Source organism: Oncorhynchus mykiss, chromosome 13 (assembly GCF_013265735.2).
Source record: "Oncorhynchus mykiss isolate Arlee chromosome 13, USDA_OmykA_1.1, whole genome shotgun sequence".
In the NCBI taxonomy this organism is placed as follows: Eukaryota; Metazoa; Chordata; class Actinopteri; order Salmoniformes; family Salmonidae; genus Oncorhynchus; species Oncorhynchus mykiss.
Window position 1 is genome coordinate 23,307,588 of NC_048577.1, and position 18,920 is coordinate 23,326,507.

At 41.9% G+C, this 18,920-nt stretch overlaps 1 protein-coding gene across 1 annotated transcript in view; it reads left to right on the plus strand.

Annotated features, from left to right (window-relative positions):
• The window catches only part of LOC110485978 (protein kinase C alpha type), a 244,639-nt gene extending 226,925 nt beyond the window's left edge, over nucleotides 1-17,714 (plus strand). Inside the window, exons 16-17 of the mRNA XM_036940643.1 lie at nucleotides 2,709-2,849; nucleotides 13,546-17,714. Coding sequence (XP_036796538.1) covers nucleotides 2,709-2,849; nucleotides 13,546-13,716 — 312 coding nt within the window. The 3' untranslated portion in view covers nucleotides 13,717-17,714. The remainder of the gene's footprint in view (nucleotides 1-2,708; nucleotides 2,850-13,545) is intronic.
• Nucleotides 17,715-18,920: the final 1,206 nt, after the last annotated feature.

Consider the following 18,920-nt stretch of genomic DNA (forward strand, 5'->3'; position numbering starts at 1 on the left):
AAATATCACACCCAACTACCTCATCCCCATATTGTTATTTATTTTTTTGCTCTTTTGCACCCCAGTATCACTACATGCACATCATCATCTGCACATCTATCACTCCAGTGTTAATGCTAAATTGTAATTATTTTGCCTCTATGGCCTATTCATTTACTTAACTCCCTCATCTTACTACATTTGCACACACTGTACATAGATTTTTCTATTGTGGTATTTACTGTACGTTTGCTTATCCCATGTGTAACTCAGTGTTGTTTTTGTCGCACTGCTTTGCTTTATCTTGACCAGGTTGCAGTTGTAAATGAGAACTTGTTCTCAACTGGCCTGCCTGGTTAAATAAAGGTGAAATTAGAAATTTAATTGTAAAAATATGCCAATTAGGGGAGGGATGGTAGGGTTAGTGGAAATCTATTTTAAAAATGTAAATACAGTTAAAAGTTTGGACACACCTACTCCTTCGAGGGTTTATCTTTATTTTTAATATTTTCTGCAATGTAGAATAATAGTGAAGACATCACAACTATGAAATAACATATATGGAATCATGTAGTAACCACAAGTGTTAAACAAGTCCAAATATATTTTATAATTAAGATTCTTCAAAGTCGCCACCCTTTGCCTTGACAGCTTTGCACACTCTTGGCATTATCTCAACCAGCTTCAGGAGGTAGTCACCTGGAATGCATTTCAATTAACAGATTTGCCTTGGTAAAAGTTCATTTGTGGAATTTCTTTCCTTAATGCGTTTGAGCCAATCAGTTGTGTTGTGACAAGGTAGGGGTGGTGCACAGAAGATAGCCCTAATTGTTAAAAGACCAAGTCCATATTATGGCAAGAACAGCTCAAATAAGCAAAGAGAAACGACAGTCCATCATTACTTTAAGACATGAAGGTCAGTCAATCCAGAAAATGTCAAGAACTTTGAAAGTTTCTTCAAGTGCAGTCGGATAAACCATCAAGTACTATGATGAAACTGGCTCTCATGAGGACCGCCACAGGAAAGGAAGACCCAGAGTTACCTCTTCTGCAGAGGATAAGTTCATTAGAGTTACCAGCCTCAGAAATTGCAGCCCAAATAAATGCTTCACAGAGTTCAAGTAATAGACACATCTCAACATCAACTGTTCAGAGGAGACCGTGTGAATCAGGCCTTCGTGGTCAAATTTCTACTAAAGGACACAAATAATAAGAAAAAACTTCCTTGGGCCAAGCAACACGTGCAATGGACATTAGACCAGTTGAAATCTGTCCTTTGGTCTGATGAGTCCAAATTTGAGATTTTTGCTTCCCATCGCTGTGTCTTTGTGAGACACAGAGTTGGTGAACGGATGATCTCCGCATGTGTGGTTCCCAAACGGAAGCATGGAAGAGGAGGTGTGATGGTGTGGGAGTGCTTTTCTAGTGACACTGTCTGTGATTTATTTAGAATTCAAGGTACACTTAACTAGCATGGCTACCACAGCATTCTGCAGCGATACGTCATCCCATCTGGTTTGCGCTTAGTGGGACTATCATTTGTTTTTCAACAGGACAATGACCCAACACACCTCCAGGCTGTGTAAGGGCTATTTGACCAAGAAAGAGAGTGATGGAGTGCTGCATCAGATGTCCTGGCCTCCATAATCCCCAGACCTCAACCCAATTGAGATGATTTGGGATGAGTTGGACCGCAGAGTGAAGGAAAAGTAGCCAACAAGTTCTGAGCATATGTGGGAACTCCTTCAAGACTGTTGGAAAAGCATTCCAGGGAAAGCTGGTTGAGAGAATGCCAAGAGTCTGCAAAGCTGTCATCAAGGCAAAGGGTGGCTATCTGAAGAATCTGAAATATAACAAATATTTTTATTTGTTTAAACCTTTTTTGGTTACCACATGATTCCATATGTATTATTTCATAGTTTTGATGTCTTCACTAGTATTCTACAATGTGCTGTACAAAATGTACACTACTGTTTTCTTCTTTTATAATATATAATATATGCCTTTTTAGCAGATGCTTTTATCCAAAACAACTTACAGCAGTGTGTTCACACATTTCTGTACGGCTGGCCCCAGTGTGAATCCAACCCACAAAGAGTGGCTGTCATTATTGACATTTGTCGTGATGTTGTTTGAGTGTGGTTACTGCTCTACTTCAGCAAGGAAATACGTTTGTTTGATGGTTTTTCAATGTCGGGTTTTTTCTACATAGTGCGCCCCCACGTCGCCTCCTGCTGTGCGATTGTAAGTGACAACCATAGCACATTACATCTAGGAGAGAGGACGATTGTATCCCTTTTTAACAACCCCCATCTGTTTGGCTCCCTACTGACCCAGAAAAAAAGAGAGAATAAGATTGAGAGAACAAGAAGAGGACGCGTAGAAAATAACTGCCCCCATATTGACTATAAACGACCCTAATTTCAATGGTCTCCACTAAACTCATGACTCATGTTCCCATTCCTCCCTTCTTATTTTCCCAACCTCAGCCAATGAGCAAATAGTAGAATATAGAATCGATTTAGTCTTTCGATTTCTATGGCTATCTATCTTTCCATTTCTAGTCTGTCCACGCCAGCCTCTGCTTGATGATGACCTCATAGTGGAATTTAGATCTACACCTATCTCTATGGCCCTTTCCTGATTGACAGAATAGTGACATGTTTATCTGTAGAATTGCCATTCTAGCTGTTCTAACTCTATGGCCCTTCCCTGCTTTTCCCTCCCAGCTGATGACCAAACACCCGTCGAAGCGTCTGGGCTGCGGCTCCGAGGGAGAGAGGGACATCCAGGAGCACGCCTTCTTCAGACGCATCGACTGGGAACGCCTCCAGAACCGCGAGATCCAGCCCCCCTTCAAGCCCAAAGGGGTGAGTCACACACACACACATACACACAACCTACAGTACCCATGTCTGATTAAAATGAGGTTTAAAATAAATGTACATTGTACATGCGGTTTGCTGTCGTCATCTATATTTCTTCTTTAATACAAAATGATTGAAATGGTGACGCAGTCGTAGCTTTGTGTTCTTTCAGTGGCACAGTGAGTCACATCCCCTGTTCATTGGTATGTTTGGCCCGTTTTCACACACAGTGGACATATACTCCACTGAGGAGTGTGTGTGTCCTATTTGGTTGCTTACTATCCGATGCGATCTCAGTTTCGCATTCGGATGAGTAACAACACCCACTCACACACACATGCACACATTTATGTGTACACATACAGTGCCTTGCGAAAGTATTCGGCCCCCTTGAACTTTGCGACCTTTTGCCACATTTCAGGCTTCAAACATAAAGATATAAAACTGTATTTTTTTTGTGAAGAATCAACAACAAGTGGGACACAATCATGAAGTGGAACGACATTTATTGGATATTTCAAAGTTTTTTAACAAATCAAAAACTGAAAAATTGGGCGTGCAAAATTATTCAGCCCCCTTAAGTTAATACTCTGTAGCGCCACCTTTTGCTGCGATTACAGCTGTAAGTCGCTTGGGGTATGTCTCTATCAGTTTTGCACATCGAGAGACTGACATTTTTTCCCATTCCTCCTTGCAAAACAGCTCAAGCTCAGTGAGGTTGGATGGAGAGCATTTGTGAACAGCAGTTTTCAGTTCTTTCCACAGATTCTCGATTGGATTCAGGTCTGGACTTTGACTTGGCCGTTCTAACACCTGGATATGTTTATTTTTGAACCATTCCATTGTAGATTTTGCTTTATGTTTTGGATCATTGTCTTGTTGGAAGACAAATCTCCGTCCCAGTCTCAGGTCTTTTGCAGACTCCATCAGGTTTTCTTCCAGAATGGTCCTGTATTTGGCTCCATCCATCTTCCCATCAATTTTAACCACCTTCCCTGTCCCTGCTGAAGAAAAGCAGGCCCAAACCATGATGCTGCCACCACCATGTTTGACAGTGGGGATGGTGTGTTCAGCTGTGTTGCTTTTACGCCAAACATAACGTTTTGCATTGTTGCCAAAAAGTTCAATTTTGGTTTCATCTGACCAGAGCACCTTCTTCCACATGTTTGGTGTGTCTCCCAGGTGGCTTGTGGCAAACTTTAAACGACACTTTTTATGGATATCTTTAAGAAATGGCTTTCTTGCCACTCTTCCATAAAGGCCAGATTTGTGCAATATACGACTGATTGTTGTCCTATGGACAGAGTCTCCCACCCCAGCTGTAGATCTCTGCAGTTCATCCAGAGTGATCATGGGCCTCTTGGCTGCATCTCTGATCAGTCTTCTCCTTGTATGAGCTGAAAATTTAGAGGGACGGCCAGGTCTTGGTAGATTTGCAGTGGTCTGATACTCCTTCCATTTCAATATTATCGCTTGCACAGTGCTCCTTGGGATGTTTAAAGCTTGGGAAATCTTTTTGTATCCAAATCCGGCTTTAAACTTCTTCACAACAGTATCTCGGACCTGCCTGGTGTGTTCCTTGTTCTTCATGATGCTCTCTGCGCTTTTGACAGACCTCTGAGACTATCACAGTGCAGGTGCATTTATACGGAGACTTGATTACACACAGGTGGATTGTATTTATCATCATGAGTCATTTAGGTCAACATTGGATCATTCAGAGATCCTCACTGAACTTCTGGAGAGAGTTTGCTGCACTGAAAGTAAAGGGGCTGAATAATTTTGCACGCCCAATTTTTCAGTTTTTGATTTGTTAAAAAAGTTTGAAATATCCAATAAATGTCGTTCCACTTCATGATTGTGTCCCACTTGTTGTTGATTCTTCACAAAAAAATACAGTTTTATATCTTTATGTTTGAAGCCTGAAATGTGGCAAAAGGTCGCAAAGTTCAAGGGGGCCGAATACTTTCGCAAGGCACTGTACATACTTACACACACACACACACACACACACACACACACACACACACACACACACACACACACACTATGCAAGCGTGCACAATAGACGCACACACAAACACACACACACCTGTGAATGTCCTGCGGCCGTCTGTCACCATAGTAGAGCCAAGGCACACTCCCATCTGGTCTGTTGTCAGATCAGATTGGGCTGCATCTGAATGGAGTCTGTTTGGCCACTCTCACAGGTTACAGTCCAGTCCGGTCCAGCACCATTTGTTTAGCATGGCAAAGCCCCAGCGGCTATCGTCTCTCAGTCGTCGCACTGAACCAAAGACAACCTTTTCTAACGACAAAGCCTCTGCATGGGCTACAATACAGTACAACAATACTACTAATTTTACTCACATGTATACCACAATAATTCCTCATTGAACCTCATGTTTTCATATTGTGTATATATATTTCAAGCAGTACTACAATGTAAGCACACATAGTATGTGCTTAAATCTCCCAGCAATGAGAATATTCCCCAGAGACAAACATTTACACACACACACACAAATGTGTAATTACAAAGCAGTGGTTACATAGTGGAGCAACAGAGTGTGTAATAACACACTTTTTCATAATAAAGTGTGTGTGTGTGTGTGCGTTCACACGATATGAGCGGCCTCGCTGTCATACGAAGTCAGGGAGTGTTTTTGAATCCCTGTGTGTACACACACACACACACACACACACACACACACACACACACACACACACACACACATACTTTATTATGAAAGTGAAGTAGGCGAAAGGGATGAAGTAGGTCATTCGGTGTGCACGTTCAGCTGTGTGCGTGTCTTCATTGTCTATCTTCCTTTTAAATATGCATTGCACTTCTGTTCCAAACCCCAGATGTCTCCAGTGCTTCTCACAAGGTGAATACTGGCGTCCCACTGTCCCTGTAGTCTCGCGCTGGATTCAATTTGTGTGTGGACTCCAGTATGAGTATGTGGGTAGATGAAATTGTTACTTACGAGCCCCTAACCAACAATGCAGTTTTAAAAAATACGGATAAGAATAAGAAATAAAAGTTACAGGTAGTTAAAGAGCAGCAGTAAAATAACAATAGCGAGACTATATACAGGGGGGTACCGGTACAGAGTCAGTGTGCGGGGGCACTGGTTAGTTGAGGCAATATGTACATGTAGGTAGAGTTAGTAAAGTGACTATGTATAGATGATAACAACAGAGAGTAGCAGCGGTGTAAAGGAGGGGGGGGGGGGGGGGGGGCAATGCAAATAGTCTGGGTAGCCATTTGATTAGATGTTCAGGAGTCTTATGACTTGGGGGTAGAAGCTGTTTAGAAGCCTCTTGGACCTATACTTGGTGCTCCGGTACCGCTTGTCGTGCGTTAGCAGAGAGAACAGTATATGACTAGGGTGGCTGGAGTTTTTGACAATTTTTAGGGCCTTCCTCTGACACCACCTGGTATAGAGGACCTGGATGGCAGGAAGCTTGGCCCCGGTGATGTACTACCCTCTGTAGTGCCTTGCGGACGGAGGCCGAGCAGTTGTTATACCAGACAGTGATGCAACCAGTCGGGATGTTCTCAATGATGCAGCTGTAGAACCTTTTGAGGATCTGAAGACCCATGCCAAATATTTTCAGTCTCCTGAGGGGGAATAGGTTTTGTTGTGCCCTCTTCACGACTGTCTTGGTGTGCTTGGACCATGTTAGTTTCTCAGTGATGTAGACTCCAAGGAACTTGAAGCTCTCAACCTGCTCCACTGCAGCCCCGTCGATGAGAATGGGGGCGAGGTCTGCCCTTTTTCCTCTGTCTCTCTAATCCTCTTCTCCTTTCGTCCTCTCATCCTCATCCCCCTCTCATCCTCTCCTCCTCAATCACACTTCATGCCTGTTCTGACAGCTGGGAGATTGCCATTTAATAGCCAGGTACAGCGAGACCCAGATTATGAACACTAGAGGGTTTATCCATCTATCGGAAACAGAGCAGGACAGATATAACGCAGGGGAGAATAACAAGAACACCTGCCACAGCAGCTATTTATAGATATAGTTTATCTAGACTCGTATTTAGAGAACCACTTGATATGTGGTTTAAGTTTGTAGAGATGGAAGTGGGTCAAAGTGGCAGGATGTGAGACTTGCTGATTAATGGTGATGGAATCACTGTGGTCAGGGAGCTTACCGTAAAACCTCAATTAATAGCCCGGGTGTTTATTTGCTTAAATCACTGAACACAACAGGCGCTTATTGGAGACAAACTTCTATTTGAGCCAGGTGTCTTATTTCCTTAATGAGCACAGCTTTTGCTCATTTGCATAGTTCATTGTTTAATTCCAGCATTCTAATAAATGTTTTCATTTCCTACACTAATGTGTTGTGATTTACACATGGCGTCATGTTCATTTTGTCTTAGTATGCCTCAAAAAAAAAAGAAAAATGTAATTAAAAAAATGTTCCTTGACAGAATTATTCTCCTATTAACTGTGCATTTTCGGCAGTTCTCACTTGCCACTAGAGAGCGATCGGACGATTTCTAGGGGTTTGTACTCCCAAAGTTGTTGACTGTTTTTCTGCTTGTCAGCTAGCTAGCAGTTCTCAGCTGTTAGCAGTCAATGGTTAGCAGTTTCTTACTGGCTACATCATTTAATGTAACAAGTCAAACAATTCATGGTAGCCTGGTCAATAATTAATTTGGAGCCAGCGTTTATTTAAAACAGACGTTTATTTTATTTACATTTGTGCTGTTACCCGGGTATCAAAAGGGGGAGAAGGCTATTTGAGGGACTGCGTTTTAATTTCCTTTTCACGGTAGTCATATTGAGGAAGTGTTGGATTGGAACATAAAGCCAGGCACACATATAAAACACATGAAAAATACTGTCGGCACAAACACACCAATCTACATTTTGGACTGTCTATGAGTCACAGTAGATTTTGTAGGCAGGGAAATCGTGTTATTGGATAAAGCACGTCCACTTGTCCTGGTCTGTTTTTAGTGATGGTGATTTTCTGTGTTATTTTTTGATTTTCCATCCAGATTCATGTGAGAACGAAACATAATAGTGTTATCTGATGACTAAAGAACAATTTTTGGATATTACTATAGTCGGACTGATATTAAAGGATGGATGAAACGAGAGGTATCCGCAGTTCACAAGGATATACCAGGTGTATCTTGGTGTTACAACTGTAGTGTTTTAAGTGTTGTTGACCAAAGAAGATGCCTTCAAGTGTTCACACCCATTGACCGTTTCCACATTTTGCTGTGTTACAGCCTGAATTTAAAATGGATTCAATTTAGATGTTCTGTCACTGGTCTACACACAATGTCCCAGAATGTCATAATGGAGTTGTGTTTATTGACATTTTTACCAAGTAATTAAAAATGAATAGCTGAAATGTCTTGAGTCAATATGTATTTGTTAAGGCAAGCCTAAATAAGTTCAGGAGTAAAATGTTCATTAACAAGTTGCATGGACTCACCCTGTGTGCAATAATGACTACCTCGTCTCTTTACCCCACACATACATTTATCTTTAGGATCCCTCAGTCGAGCAGTGAATTTCAAACACTGATTCAACCACAAAGACCAGGGAGGTTTTCCAATGCCTTGCAAAGAAGGGCACGTATTGCTAGATAGGTAAAAAAAAGTTGACATTGAATATCCCTTTGAGCATGGTGAAGTTATTAATTACACTTTGGATGGTGTATCAATACATCCACAAAGATACAGGTGTCCTTCCTAACTCAGTTGCCCGAGAGGAAGGAAACCACTCAGAGATTTCAGCATGAGGCCAATGGTGACTTTAAAACAGTTACATGTGATAGGAGAAAACTGAGGATGGATCAACAACATTGTTGTTGCTGCACAATACTAACATAATTGACAGAGTGAAAAGAAGGAAGCCTGTACAGAATAAAACATATTCTTAAACATGCATCCTGTTTGCATCAAGGTACTAAAGCAATACTGAAAATGTTTTGGCAAAGCCATTACTGAGTACCACTCTCAAAAATGTCACGCATAGTGGTGACTGCATCATGTTATGGGTATGCTTGTTATCGTTAAGTCTGGGGAGTTTTTCAGGATAAAAGAAAAATAATGGAGCTAAGCACAGGCAAAATCCTAGAGGTTAACCTGGTTGTCTGCTTTCCACCAGACACTGGGAGATGAATTCACCTTTCAGGAGGTCAAAATACCTGAAACAATAACCTGAAAGGCCATATAAACACTGGATTTGCTTACCAAGAAGACAGTGAATGTTCCTGAGTGGCCGAGTTACAGTTTTGACTTAAATCACCTTGAAAATGGTTGTCTAGCAATGGTAACCAACCGATGTTACAGAGCTTGAAGAATTTTGGAAAAAAATAATGAAAGCTCATAGAGATTTACCTAGAAAGACTCACATATGTACTTGCTGACAAAGGTGCTTCGACAAAGTAGTGACTCAGAGGTGTGAATACTTATGCAAATGATATTTCTATATATAATTTTCAATACAGTTGACAAAACTTCTATTGGGGTATTGTGTGTAGATGGGTAAAAATATATATATATTTCATCCATTTTGAATTCAGGCTGTAACACAAAATGTGGATTAAGTTGAGGGGTATGAATACTTTCTGAAGGCGCTGTAAGAAGATCATCAGAACAACAGCGAGAGGCTGTAGGTCGTTCTGTATTAAGAGCGGATTGGAGAGAGAGAAAGAGAGGTGTGAGAGAGAAAGAGAGGTGAGAGAGAGAGAGAGAGAGAGAGAGAGAGAGAGAGAGAGAGAGAGAGAGACCTCAGCAAGTATTTGAATAGAGACAGACACAGTCATTTATCATACTAAATAGAGTTCCTTTAATGTCTGTGTGTGTGACACGGAGAAAGACCCGACGTAGGTCAAACAGCAGTTTGCGAGCATTGCCATCTGTCATTAAGAGTAGCACAGCGTAACGTGTACAATGAGTGAACATTGTAACAGACGTTAAACACAGCGGAAATGAAGCTACGGCAGGTTTGAGTCAATTTCATTGGAGTCGACAGTCAGTCATCCAGAAAGTAAGCTGGAATTGCACTTGACTTCATGAATGAATTGAATTTAAGTTTAATTGACCAGAGACACATTTGCATATGGGGGGGGTTTAGGTCTCAGAGACAAAGGGGGAGGATTTAAAAGAGGAGAGGAGGTGATAAGAGGTTGGGGCAGAAATATATTGCTTTTTAGTGGAAGATGTGTTTTTTTTTTCATTTGGGGAAAAAATGTGGGAGATTGTTCGTCTCGATCGATATGAGATCTCTGACTATCTGTGTGACTGACTGGCCACTGTTCAAACAAGACAAATGGCTATTTGCATAGTGATGCAGGCACCACTACGCTCGACTACTACAGTATTCAAGGAGACTGATAGAGGGTGACGGAAGGGATTTGTGCGGTATTCCTTTCATCCATCTCTTTTGTGGACACAAATCCCATAAACCTCATCATAATCTGTTGTGGCGTGAATGAATTTGTGGCTTTTCTTCAACAATATGCATTATAGGGAGATCTGTGCTCTTTTGCGCCACAAATGTGGCCATATCACTATGTGCTTTCTCTCTTCTATGTTGATGTGTGTTGTTGCTATCGCTCCTCTTCTCCCTCCTACTGCGTCTTGACACAGAGTGACAGTGGGTGGCTGGTGTCACTTGTCAGTCAGCGTAGGAGTCAAGGAGGACACAGGAGGACAGTCGGAGGCCCCAGGCCCACTGCGCACACGCACGGACACACACATACACCACACAACTATGAATATAGGACAACGGGACTTTTCCCCTTCGAATCATCACTGACGTGCCGTGTAGACGACCACACCGACCCAATCAATGGAGGTTTTCCAACCACGGTGGAACACACACAGCTGTACAACAATGTAGGCCTCCATAGGGAATCCATAGTGAATTCCACTCTGGAGAAAGAACTTCCACATGCAGACACGGGCTTTCCATGATAAAAAAAACCCACTATCATTCCCACCCAAACGTTACCGAACTGGTTCAGATTTGTACCTTTCACATGGTCCTTTCTGGCATGGATTCCAGCAACTATGTTGGGTGTATTTCTGAGGTGTCCTAATCAGGGATTGATGTAGATTTAGAGTCAATATATCACCAATCTTCCCCTGTCTGCAAGGGTGGCCAATGGCGTTGCACCTTATTGACATGTAAATTCAACTAACCGATCTGAACACATAAACGTCCAAATAAATATTTCTGCGGTAGCAAGAGGAAGCATAACCAACCCTGCTACAGGTGCGCAACGGGGCCAGCACAGTACAGCTTGCATCTGCTTGTCTCGGCTAAGTAATGTGAATCAACCCATATCCTTTTCCCATGTCGGCTTACTGTACAGAGAGAGAGATATAGAGAGGGAGGGATATTCCCTGCCAGGTCCCTGGGGAGGTTTAAAGCCCATTAAGTGGAACAAACACACACACACACACACAGTGTAGGTGGAATAACTGATGAGGACAGAGCAAGAAGAGGTGCAGCAGGGTTTCTGGTGTAAACAACAGAGCCACACTGTGAAGTTCGAGGATAAGTCTTTAATTCCCCGGTCCCCACTGCCTGTGCTCTCTGTAATGCCCCTGTGAACTTTGTTGTCTTATCATAGATTTACCATTGTCATTTTATGTGTTGACTGTATCCTTACTAATGTAATGGTCCTAAAGCGTTTTGAGCTGTTATCTATTTGAATTTACCCAATTGCCCAAGGTACTGGCGACAATCCTTAGACTCTTAAGACCCCAACCCAAGAGGGAATCACTGCAACCTACGCACCAGGATCCTCCAAAATAAACCACCATTTTGGGGGGGAAGATTGCCTTTGAAAAGAAGTATTCCAAACTCTACAGGCCTTCACATATCGACTGTTAGAAGGCACACTGTGTCACGAAGTGGAATTGAGGCCTTCACAAGTTCAAGCCACAGCGCGAGGCGCTTTAAAGGGTGTCAGAAGTGTGACGCGACTGACCGCAGTGCTCACAGCGGTATTTTTGGTGTTGGCGGCCATTTTGTGCCATTTGCGTCCCAGTCGCCCTAATGTTCATCAGTAATGCCGAAGGGCTAGAGCAGCAGCTCTTATTCAGATGTATTGCCATACTGTCATGTAACAACCACGCAAAATACGTAAGCAGACGCATTCCCCAGTCACTCTGGATAAGGGCATCTGCTAAATGACTCCAATGTGAAGTGTAAATCCATTTTCTCTGCCCATTTTGCATTCAAGTTTCTTTTTAAACATACACAACACAATTTTAAATAAGACAACTGAATGCTGGCGTGACTCCATTGAGAACTACGTCATACATACATACAAATCCATCGCATGCTCGCATGTATGTTTTCTAGGACTATCATCTTGCAGACGACAGAAGTGAGATGTTTCACCCATATGCTCCCAGAGCGTTCACGTAGTTGACCTTGGCTTGTTAGCTGTGGAATGCTAATCCAACCACCCCCCTCGCCTGATACGTCTCCCTGCCATTGACAGGTTTGGATAGCCCCGTCTTTACAGTCGCGATGAAAGCTGCTCCACATTTCTCACGTTCAGTTGCAGACGTTTGCTCTGCTCTTGTCAACACGCCAATTAACCCTTTGACAACCCCGCTGTACATCGATTGGCCACGTGGCTATTTTGATTCAAGTGAACTTTTCGTCTGTCGCGACACAATCAGATTTGACATTTGAGGTGAGATGTTACATAAGACCTTACAGTGGGGTGTGAAATTATTGACACCCTTGGTAAAGATTAGCAATAATAAGGACTGTATAAAATAAATAATTCAACTATTGTATGCGCAAAAAAAAAAATGAAAATATTTTATACTGATACAATTGCTCAGAGAAAAAAACGTTATTTTCAAAAGTTATATATTTTTTCAAAACGGTAGGGGTCATATTTATTTAACACAGTTGTTATTGCTCATCTTTATTTTACATTTACATTGGAGTCATTTAGCAGACTCTCTTACCCAGCACAACTAACAGTAATGAGTGCATACATTTTCATATTGGTCCCCTGTGGGAATCGAACCCTACTGCACCAACGGAGCCACACTTAATCAAGTGTGTCAATAATTACAGACCCCACTGTACATCCAAACAACACGAGGAGCTCGATCAAAACAGGTTACTAGGTCAGAAGTGGCTAAGACGTGTTTGACTGTAGAGGTCCTGACATCTCCCTCAATTCCCTCGGCGACTCTGTCCAACGTCTTGTTTGTGCAGTACTGATTAGTGTTTCACAGCTGCGCGCCAATGTAACTTTTTAAACCATTGGATTCAATTGCATTAAAAACATTACAATCCAGGTGACTGGGGATTCCTCCCAAATGGCATCCTACACCCTCTATCGTGCACTACTTTAGAGCCCCTAGGGCTCTGGTCGAAAGAAAGAGAATGGGGTGTAATTTGGGACTCAGGCTGGGATGTAGAGCATGTCATGTGATGTTAGCATGGAATCAGGAGGGGGAGAAATAGCGGTATCAGGTGCGAAATGTTCTCTTTCCCCCCGTTCTCTCGTTTAGCAGACCAGGCGATGGAGGTGGAGGGATATATAATGAAGCCCAGTTTCACATGTACAGTATTTCTGACCTTTGTGTGTTCCGTATGCTACAGTTGCAGCCACCTACGCCTCCCATTTTAAAACCTCTCTTTCGCTCTCTCTCTCTCTTTCTATCCCTCTCTCGCAGTGCGGCAAAGGGGCGGAGAACTTCGACAAGTTCTTCACGCGCACCCAGCCCCAGCTCACGCCCCCCGACCAGCTGGTCATCGCCAACATCGACCAAGCCGACTTCTCAGGCTTCTCCTTCATCAACCCCCAGTTCGTGCACCCCTCCCTGGTCTCCCTGCACACCGTATGAGGGGGAGGGGGCCACGGACGTCCCTTCCTACCTCTGCTCCCTACCTAGCACTAACCCTCCAACTGCAGCCTCTTCAAGCCAAACTCCCAATCACCAAAACTGGTCCAACTCTACAACAACAACACAGACCCTGATATCAACCGCCATTTTGAGTTCCTCTATCAATGTATTAATGATGTGTCCTCTAGGAATGGGACTTGGGGCTCTGAGGGAGAGGAGTTGGTGAGTGGAAGTGCTGTGTGTTAATGGTGATGGGGAGGATGAAGGTTTGAGGAAGGAGATGTATGTAGGGTTGATATACTTTCCCACCCACCTGTTGTGTTTGTTTTCGGACGGGCAATTGTTTGAAATGAATCATGATAGATGTTGAAATGAATCATGACAGATATTGAGATGAATCATGACAGATATTGAAATGAATCATGACAGATATTGAAATGAATCATGACAGATATTGAAATGAATCATGATAGATATTGAAATGAATCATGACAGATATTGAAATGAATCATGATAGATATTGAAATGAATCATGACAGATATTGAAATGAATCATGACAGATATTGAGATGACTGTCCTGTTGTTTTGAATGTGTGGGGACAAAACCCATGAAACTATGCCAGTTTTTTTTTCTGATTCTAGAGCGAAGGGTTAACTTCTTGTTAAACCCTGTACTGGCTATACTAGTCTCCATTGAAACCCAAGGCCACTACAAACATAATATCTTGTTTTGAGCTATTGGGTCAGAGCCAAATATGAGGTCAGTACAGGGAGACTATGTTTACAGTTTTACCTTGTGTTGGTGAGATTTTATTTCAATATGTGTCATTACAGGTGCCCCTATGTTTCAATATACATCAAATAATACACACCCAGTACGAATATCATGACACACTAACAATAACACGCACATACAGATGTAGGATCTTAATTTGATCACCCCATTGCAGGAAAACTTTCCTGCATTGCAAACTAAAATGTGTAATGTGTTTGAGGTTTAAAAAGGCTTCTGAAGTTTGTAATTTCCACTTAGACATTTCAGACTTGGTTTTTTTCCCTTACGAAAAATGTATCAACCCCTAAAAAAAAAAAGGCTATTAATTATAATCCACATAATAACTCACATTTCCTGTAGCCGCACAGATTATTTTCCTGCTGTAGCAAACTGGCTCAAATTAAGACCATACATCTGTACACACGTGTTACATTAACACAGGGATATCTTGAACCTTGAACTCCAGGTTGTATGGTTATCTTGTCATTAGGTTTACAACTGTGAGTGGACATTGAGACAGAACGCAGTAGAAGTTGTGGTCAGATGAAGTAGGCAGTGCAACAGTCCCATCTTCTTTCAACACCTACACGAGAATCACAGGTTAACAGAGGTATAAAGGTGGTCGTTCCAAAAGCAAATGGTGATCAGGTAGCACTACTTTGTGACAGCCTTTTTACTATCCTCCTGTCCCAGCTTTGTTGTCACTCTGCCCACTTATCAAAAAGGCCCTCAATGGCCATGATTCTCTTTAACCTGAAGAAGTCCTTCAATGTTAAGTTCCCGAGGGAAATTTATTGAGGATTTAGGAAGTAAATTACCTAAAACTCTTCTTTTTTTTTGTTGAGAGGTAGCAACTAAATTTAAATTGATGTTGAGTTATTGTTTGCTTACTCAATGAACCGTGCAATATTATATTGCATGCTTATACCCTTCTACATGGCTATAACGCCATTCTAACCATGTTGACTAGAGTATCACGTTATTAAAACGTTTAGTTCCCTTTTCTGCTTTTATGTGATGTCATGCACCCCCCCCCCCCCGCCCCCCCCCCCCCCCCCAATTAGTTCTAATTAATATTTTAGTGTAACACATACCAGTGTATTAACTCTTTTGTAAATATTAATGAGCTATTTAAAAAAAAAAAAAAGTATAGTATCTCGCAGATTTTATACCTACAACTGAATGTGATTTTATTATGTTAGATAGGTTAACATATTTCTATGTAAAAAATAAAGTACCCCAAAATATCAACTTTGTAACAATTAGGTGATAAAGTATTTTAATCGAGTCGGTCGGGATTAGCAAACCGAGAGAAACATCTGGACGACTTTTTGCCGATATTATCAAACATTTTCCGTTTGCTCTCGTCTCCGTCGCACATATCCGATGTCCTTGAATGCGATCGCTGAGTGAGTTGACTGAATGTGTGCCTGGCTCTTGTATCTGCATGTTGTTGGCGAGGATTTAAAAATAAGTTTAACAAAATGATATAAATGCTGCATGATACTCAGTACCAGTAACCAGGCCCCTGGTTGGATAGCAAAGGAGTCTCCGCCCAAACACCAGATCCAAGATCAGCTGAACCTACCCTAATCCTAGCCATTCACAATTAGGAGGCTATGGTCAAATCTGACTACAGATATGCGGTTAGGGGAACTCCTAAGCACATCTCTGTACTAGACCAGATGGGACAACTTGCTCTCTAGTGTCTCAATGAAGGGGTTTTGTTTCTTCTTATCGTTAGTATTGTTTGTTCGTATAAAAAAAAAAAAAAAATTTACATTATTTGTATTGTCGTCGTTTTTTTGTTTGGTTATAGATTCTGCTCAAGTAATACAGGAATATTTTGCGGAATTATCATCATAGCAATTCATATCTTAACATCTAACTGTTGCTAGATTTATACAATTCCCTCGACTTTTGCTCCTATAAACCTTTTCCTAACCTCGTAACTGTGCCAAACCTGAAACAGCCAGAACCCGACAATAGCAGCGTTGCACTAGCTGTAGTCATACCAATGACCCGTCAATACCGAAATCTTATCAATACCGATGTGTTGTCAATACACATGTTTTTTTCAATGCCGATGACTCGTCAATACAGATGTCTCTCCCTGGTAGACTCTTGGTGGTTAGTCCAAGAGAGCGTGCCAACACCACATTTCACAACGTATTTCCGACCCATGTGCTTCTCGCTAAAAATATGTAGCTAAGGGATTGCTAATTCAAATAATGTCGACGTGGTTCTGATGCCAGACAATCCGGCAGTCGTTTCTTGTAGTTTATTTTTATTTTTATGTCACGTTAGCAGCCTACACCTCTGTGGGAGTTTACCTTTATGCTCTATAGCCGGACAGCAGTATGACCCTTCTGCGATACCATGCCTGCTTACCCCTTACCTTAACTCCCTGTGCCTATCAGTCAGTGTGTGTGTTTACATGTGCGTGTGAGAGAGGGAAGGAAGGAAACCATAAATGAGTGGTTGTTGAGTGAATAAATGAGTGAGTGTGTGGATGAGTGAATAATTGATCGGTGAACAACCCCGTTCCTCATCCTATTGGCCTGTTAAACCCCCCGTCTGGGTAGCTCATCTCCTCTGTCCATCCTTCCATTCCTCCCCTCTTCCTCAGTGCCTGGGCAATCGATCCATTCCCTTACTGACAAAGCCCTCATCCCTTCTCCTTCAAGATCCAATCAGTTCATGAAAGCAGTTTCGTCCGAGAAACTCGCCTCTACAGGCTGACACCTACCTGCCCTTCTTGCCCCTTCCAACCCTCCCAAAACGTACTGGGGAAAGAATTGGCCAAATGTGTTCTTTTTCACCTTCGTTTACATCCTGCTTTATATTTTCCTTTGCCTTAGCTCCTACGTGGTGTGTCCCAAATGGCACCCTATTCCCTAAATATTGCACTACTTTTGTCCATAAGCCCTGGTCAAAAGTAGTGCACTATATAGGGAATGGGATGCCATCTGAGAAACAGCCAGCCTCTTCCCCCATTCTCTGTTGATTCATGTCCAAACCAAGCGCTTCTTCTGTCCCTGTACATAATGATTTAGATATCTACATAGACTTGTAAAAGAAAGAATATATTGTATTTTGCAAATGGTTTATGTTCATTCTCCCCAAAAACCCTTTGAAAGCGAGTCTGAGCTACTTACCTTGTAATCAATAGTGTAATTTGTACCTACTGTATGATAATGCAAATAAAAAATAAAAAATGGCTATTCGGAAGCTGTCTTTTTTACTCAACTCATCAAAATCCACCATTATAAAAAGCCATTCCTGGCAATGACCTGACTCTATTTAAAGGTCTTGGGTGACACTTTGCGGTCCATAATAAACCATTTATAAGGCATTTACAAAAAGTTTGCTCGCCATTTACTAATCATTACTCCCACATTGAAATTAAACTGGTCACTCCCAACATTTTGAAAGTGTTTCTAAAGTACACATGGCGCTCACTTTAAATTGCAAAAACAGCACTGATGATTCATATGGTGAACACACAGTTTATAAATGCCTTGTAAAAAGTTTATAACAGACTCTTTAAAAAAAGGTGACATTGCTGTCAACTCGCATTCATCAAGTGTTCTGATTGCACTCAAAATGGGACTGGTTTTTCTAGTCTGATTTTAAGAGATGCATCTCCTGCAGAGCCACAATATCGCTGTCACGGTTTCCTCTCTACTGCTGACATGGACAGGAAGTTTGCAATTGATATAAACCATTGGGAAATTTGATTTGAGCAAATAAAGTATGAAAAGGCACAGAAAATGGGGGTTTCAGATGTGAGGAGGAGAAGTCAGACGACCTTACCTGGTTCTATGGTTGTCAACGCATCTCCACTAACAGCAAGAGGACAGACTATAACCAGGAAACAACTTTCACTGGACAGTTGGTCCAGTTTTAAATGTTATATGGACACAAAGTCACAATGGCATTTCTCATAAATGTCTGGTGAAAATGAAGCCTCCTGATTTATGATCCCTTGCGGGAATTAACACATGCGATGGAAGAGGTTTTACAGTATGTCCACAATCTCCTGAAGCTTCCGTAACAGACGTCCAAGTGTCTCTTGCCATTTGGAAAAGCGTGATGAACCGTAACCAAGGTTCAGTAAGCCTGACTTACCATCACATGTGAGGACCAGGGGTGAGTTCATACGGACATTAAAGTTTAACAAGCGAAGCGTGGAAACGAGGTGCTGAATTTTTCATTGTGAACGCTGCGGCACAATCAAAGTATTTTTGTCAGCCGCTGGCTTTCTCATTTACAAGCTCGCTGGCACAGGAAGGCCCCTGCACCTTTGGCAACTAGGATACAAACAGAATACAAAAACTATACTAAGCTGTGGTAGGTAGGTTGGTTGGTAGGTAGGTAGGTAGGTAATGACATTGCTCACTGTAATGTTTGTGTACTTAATACTTA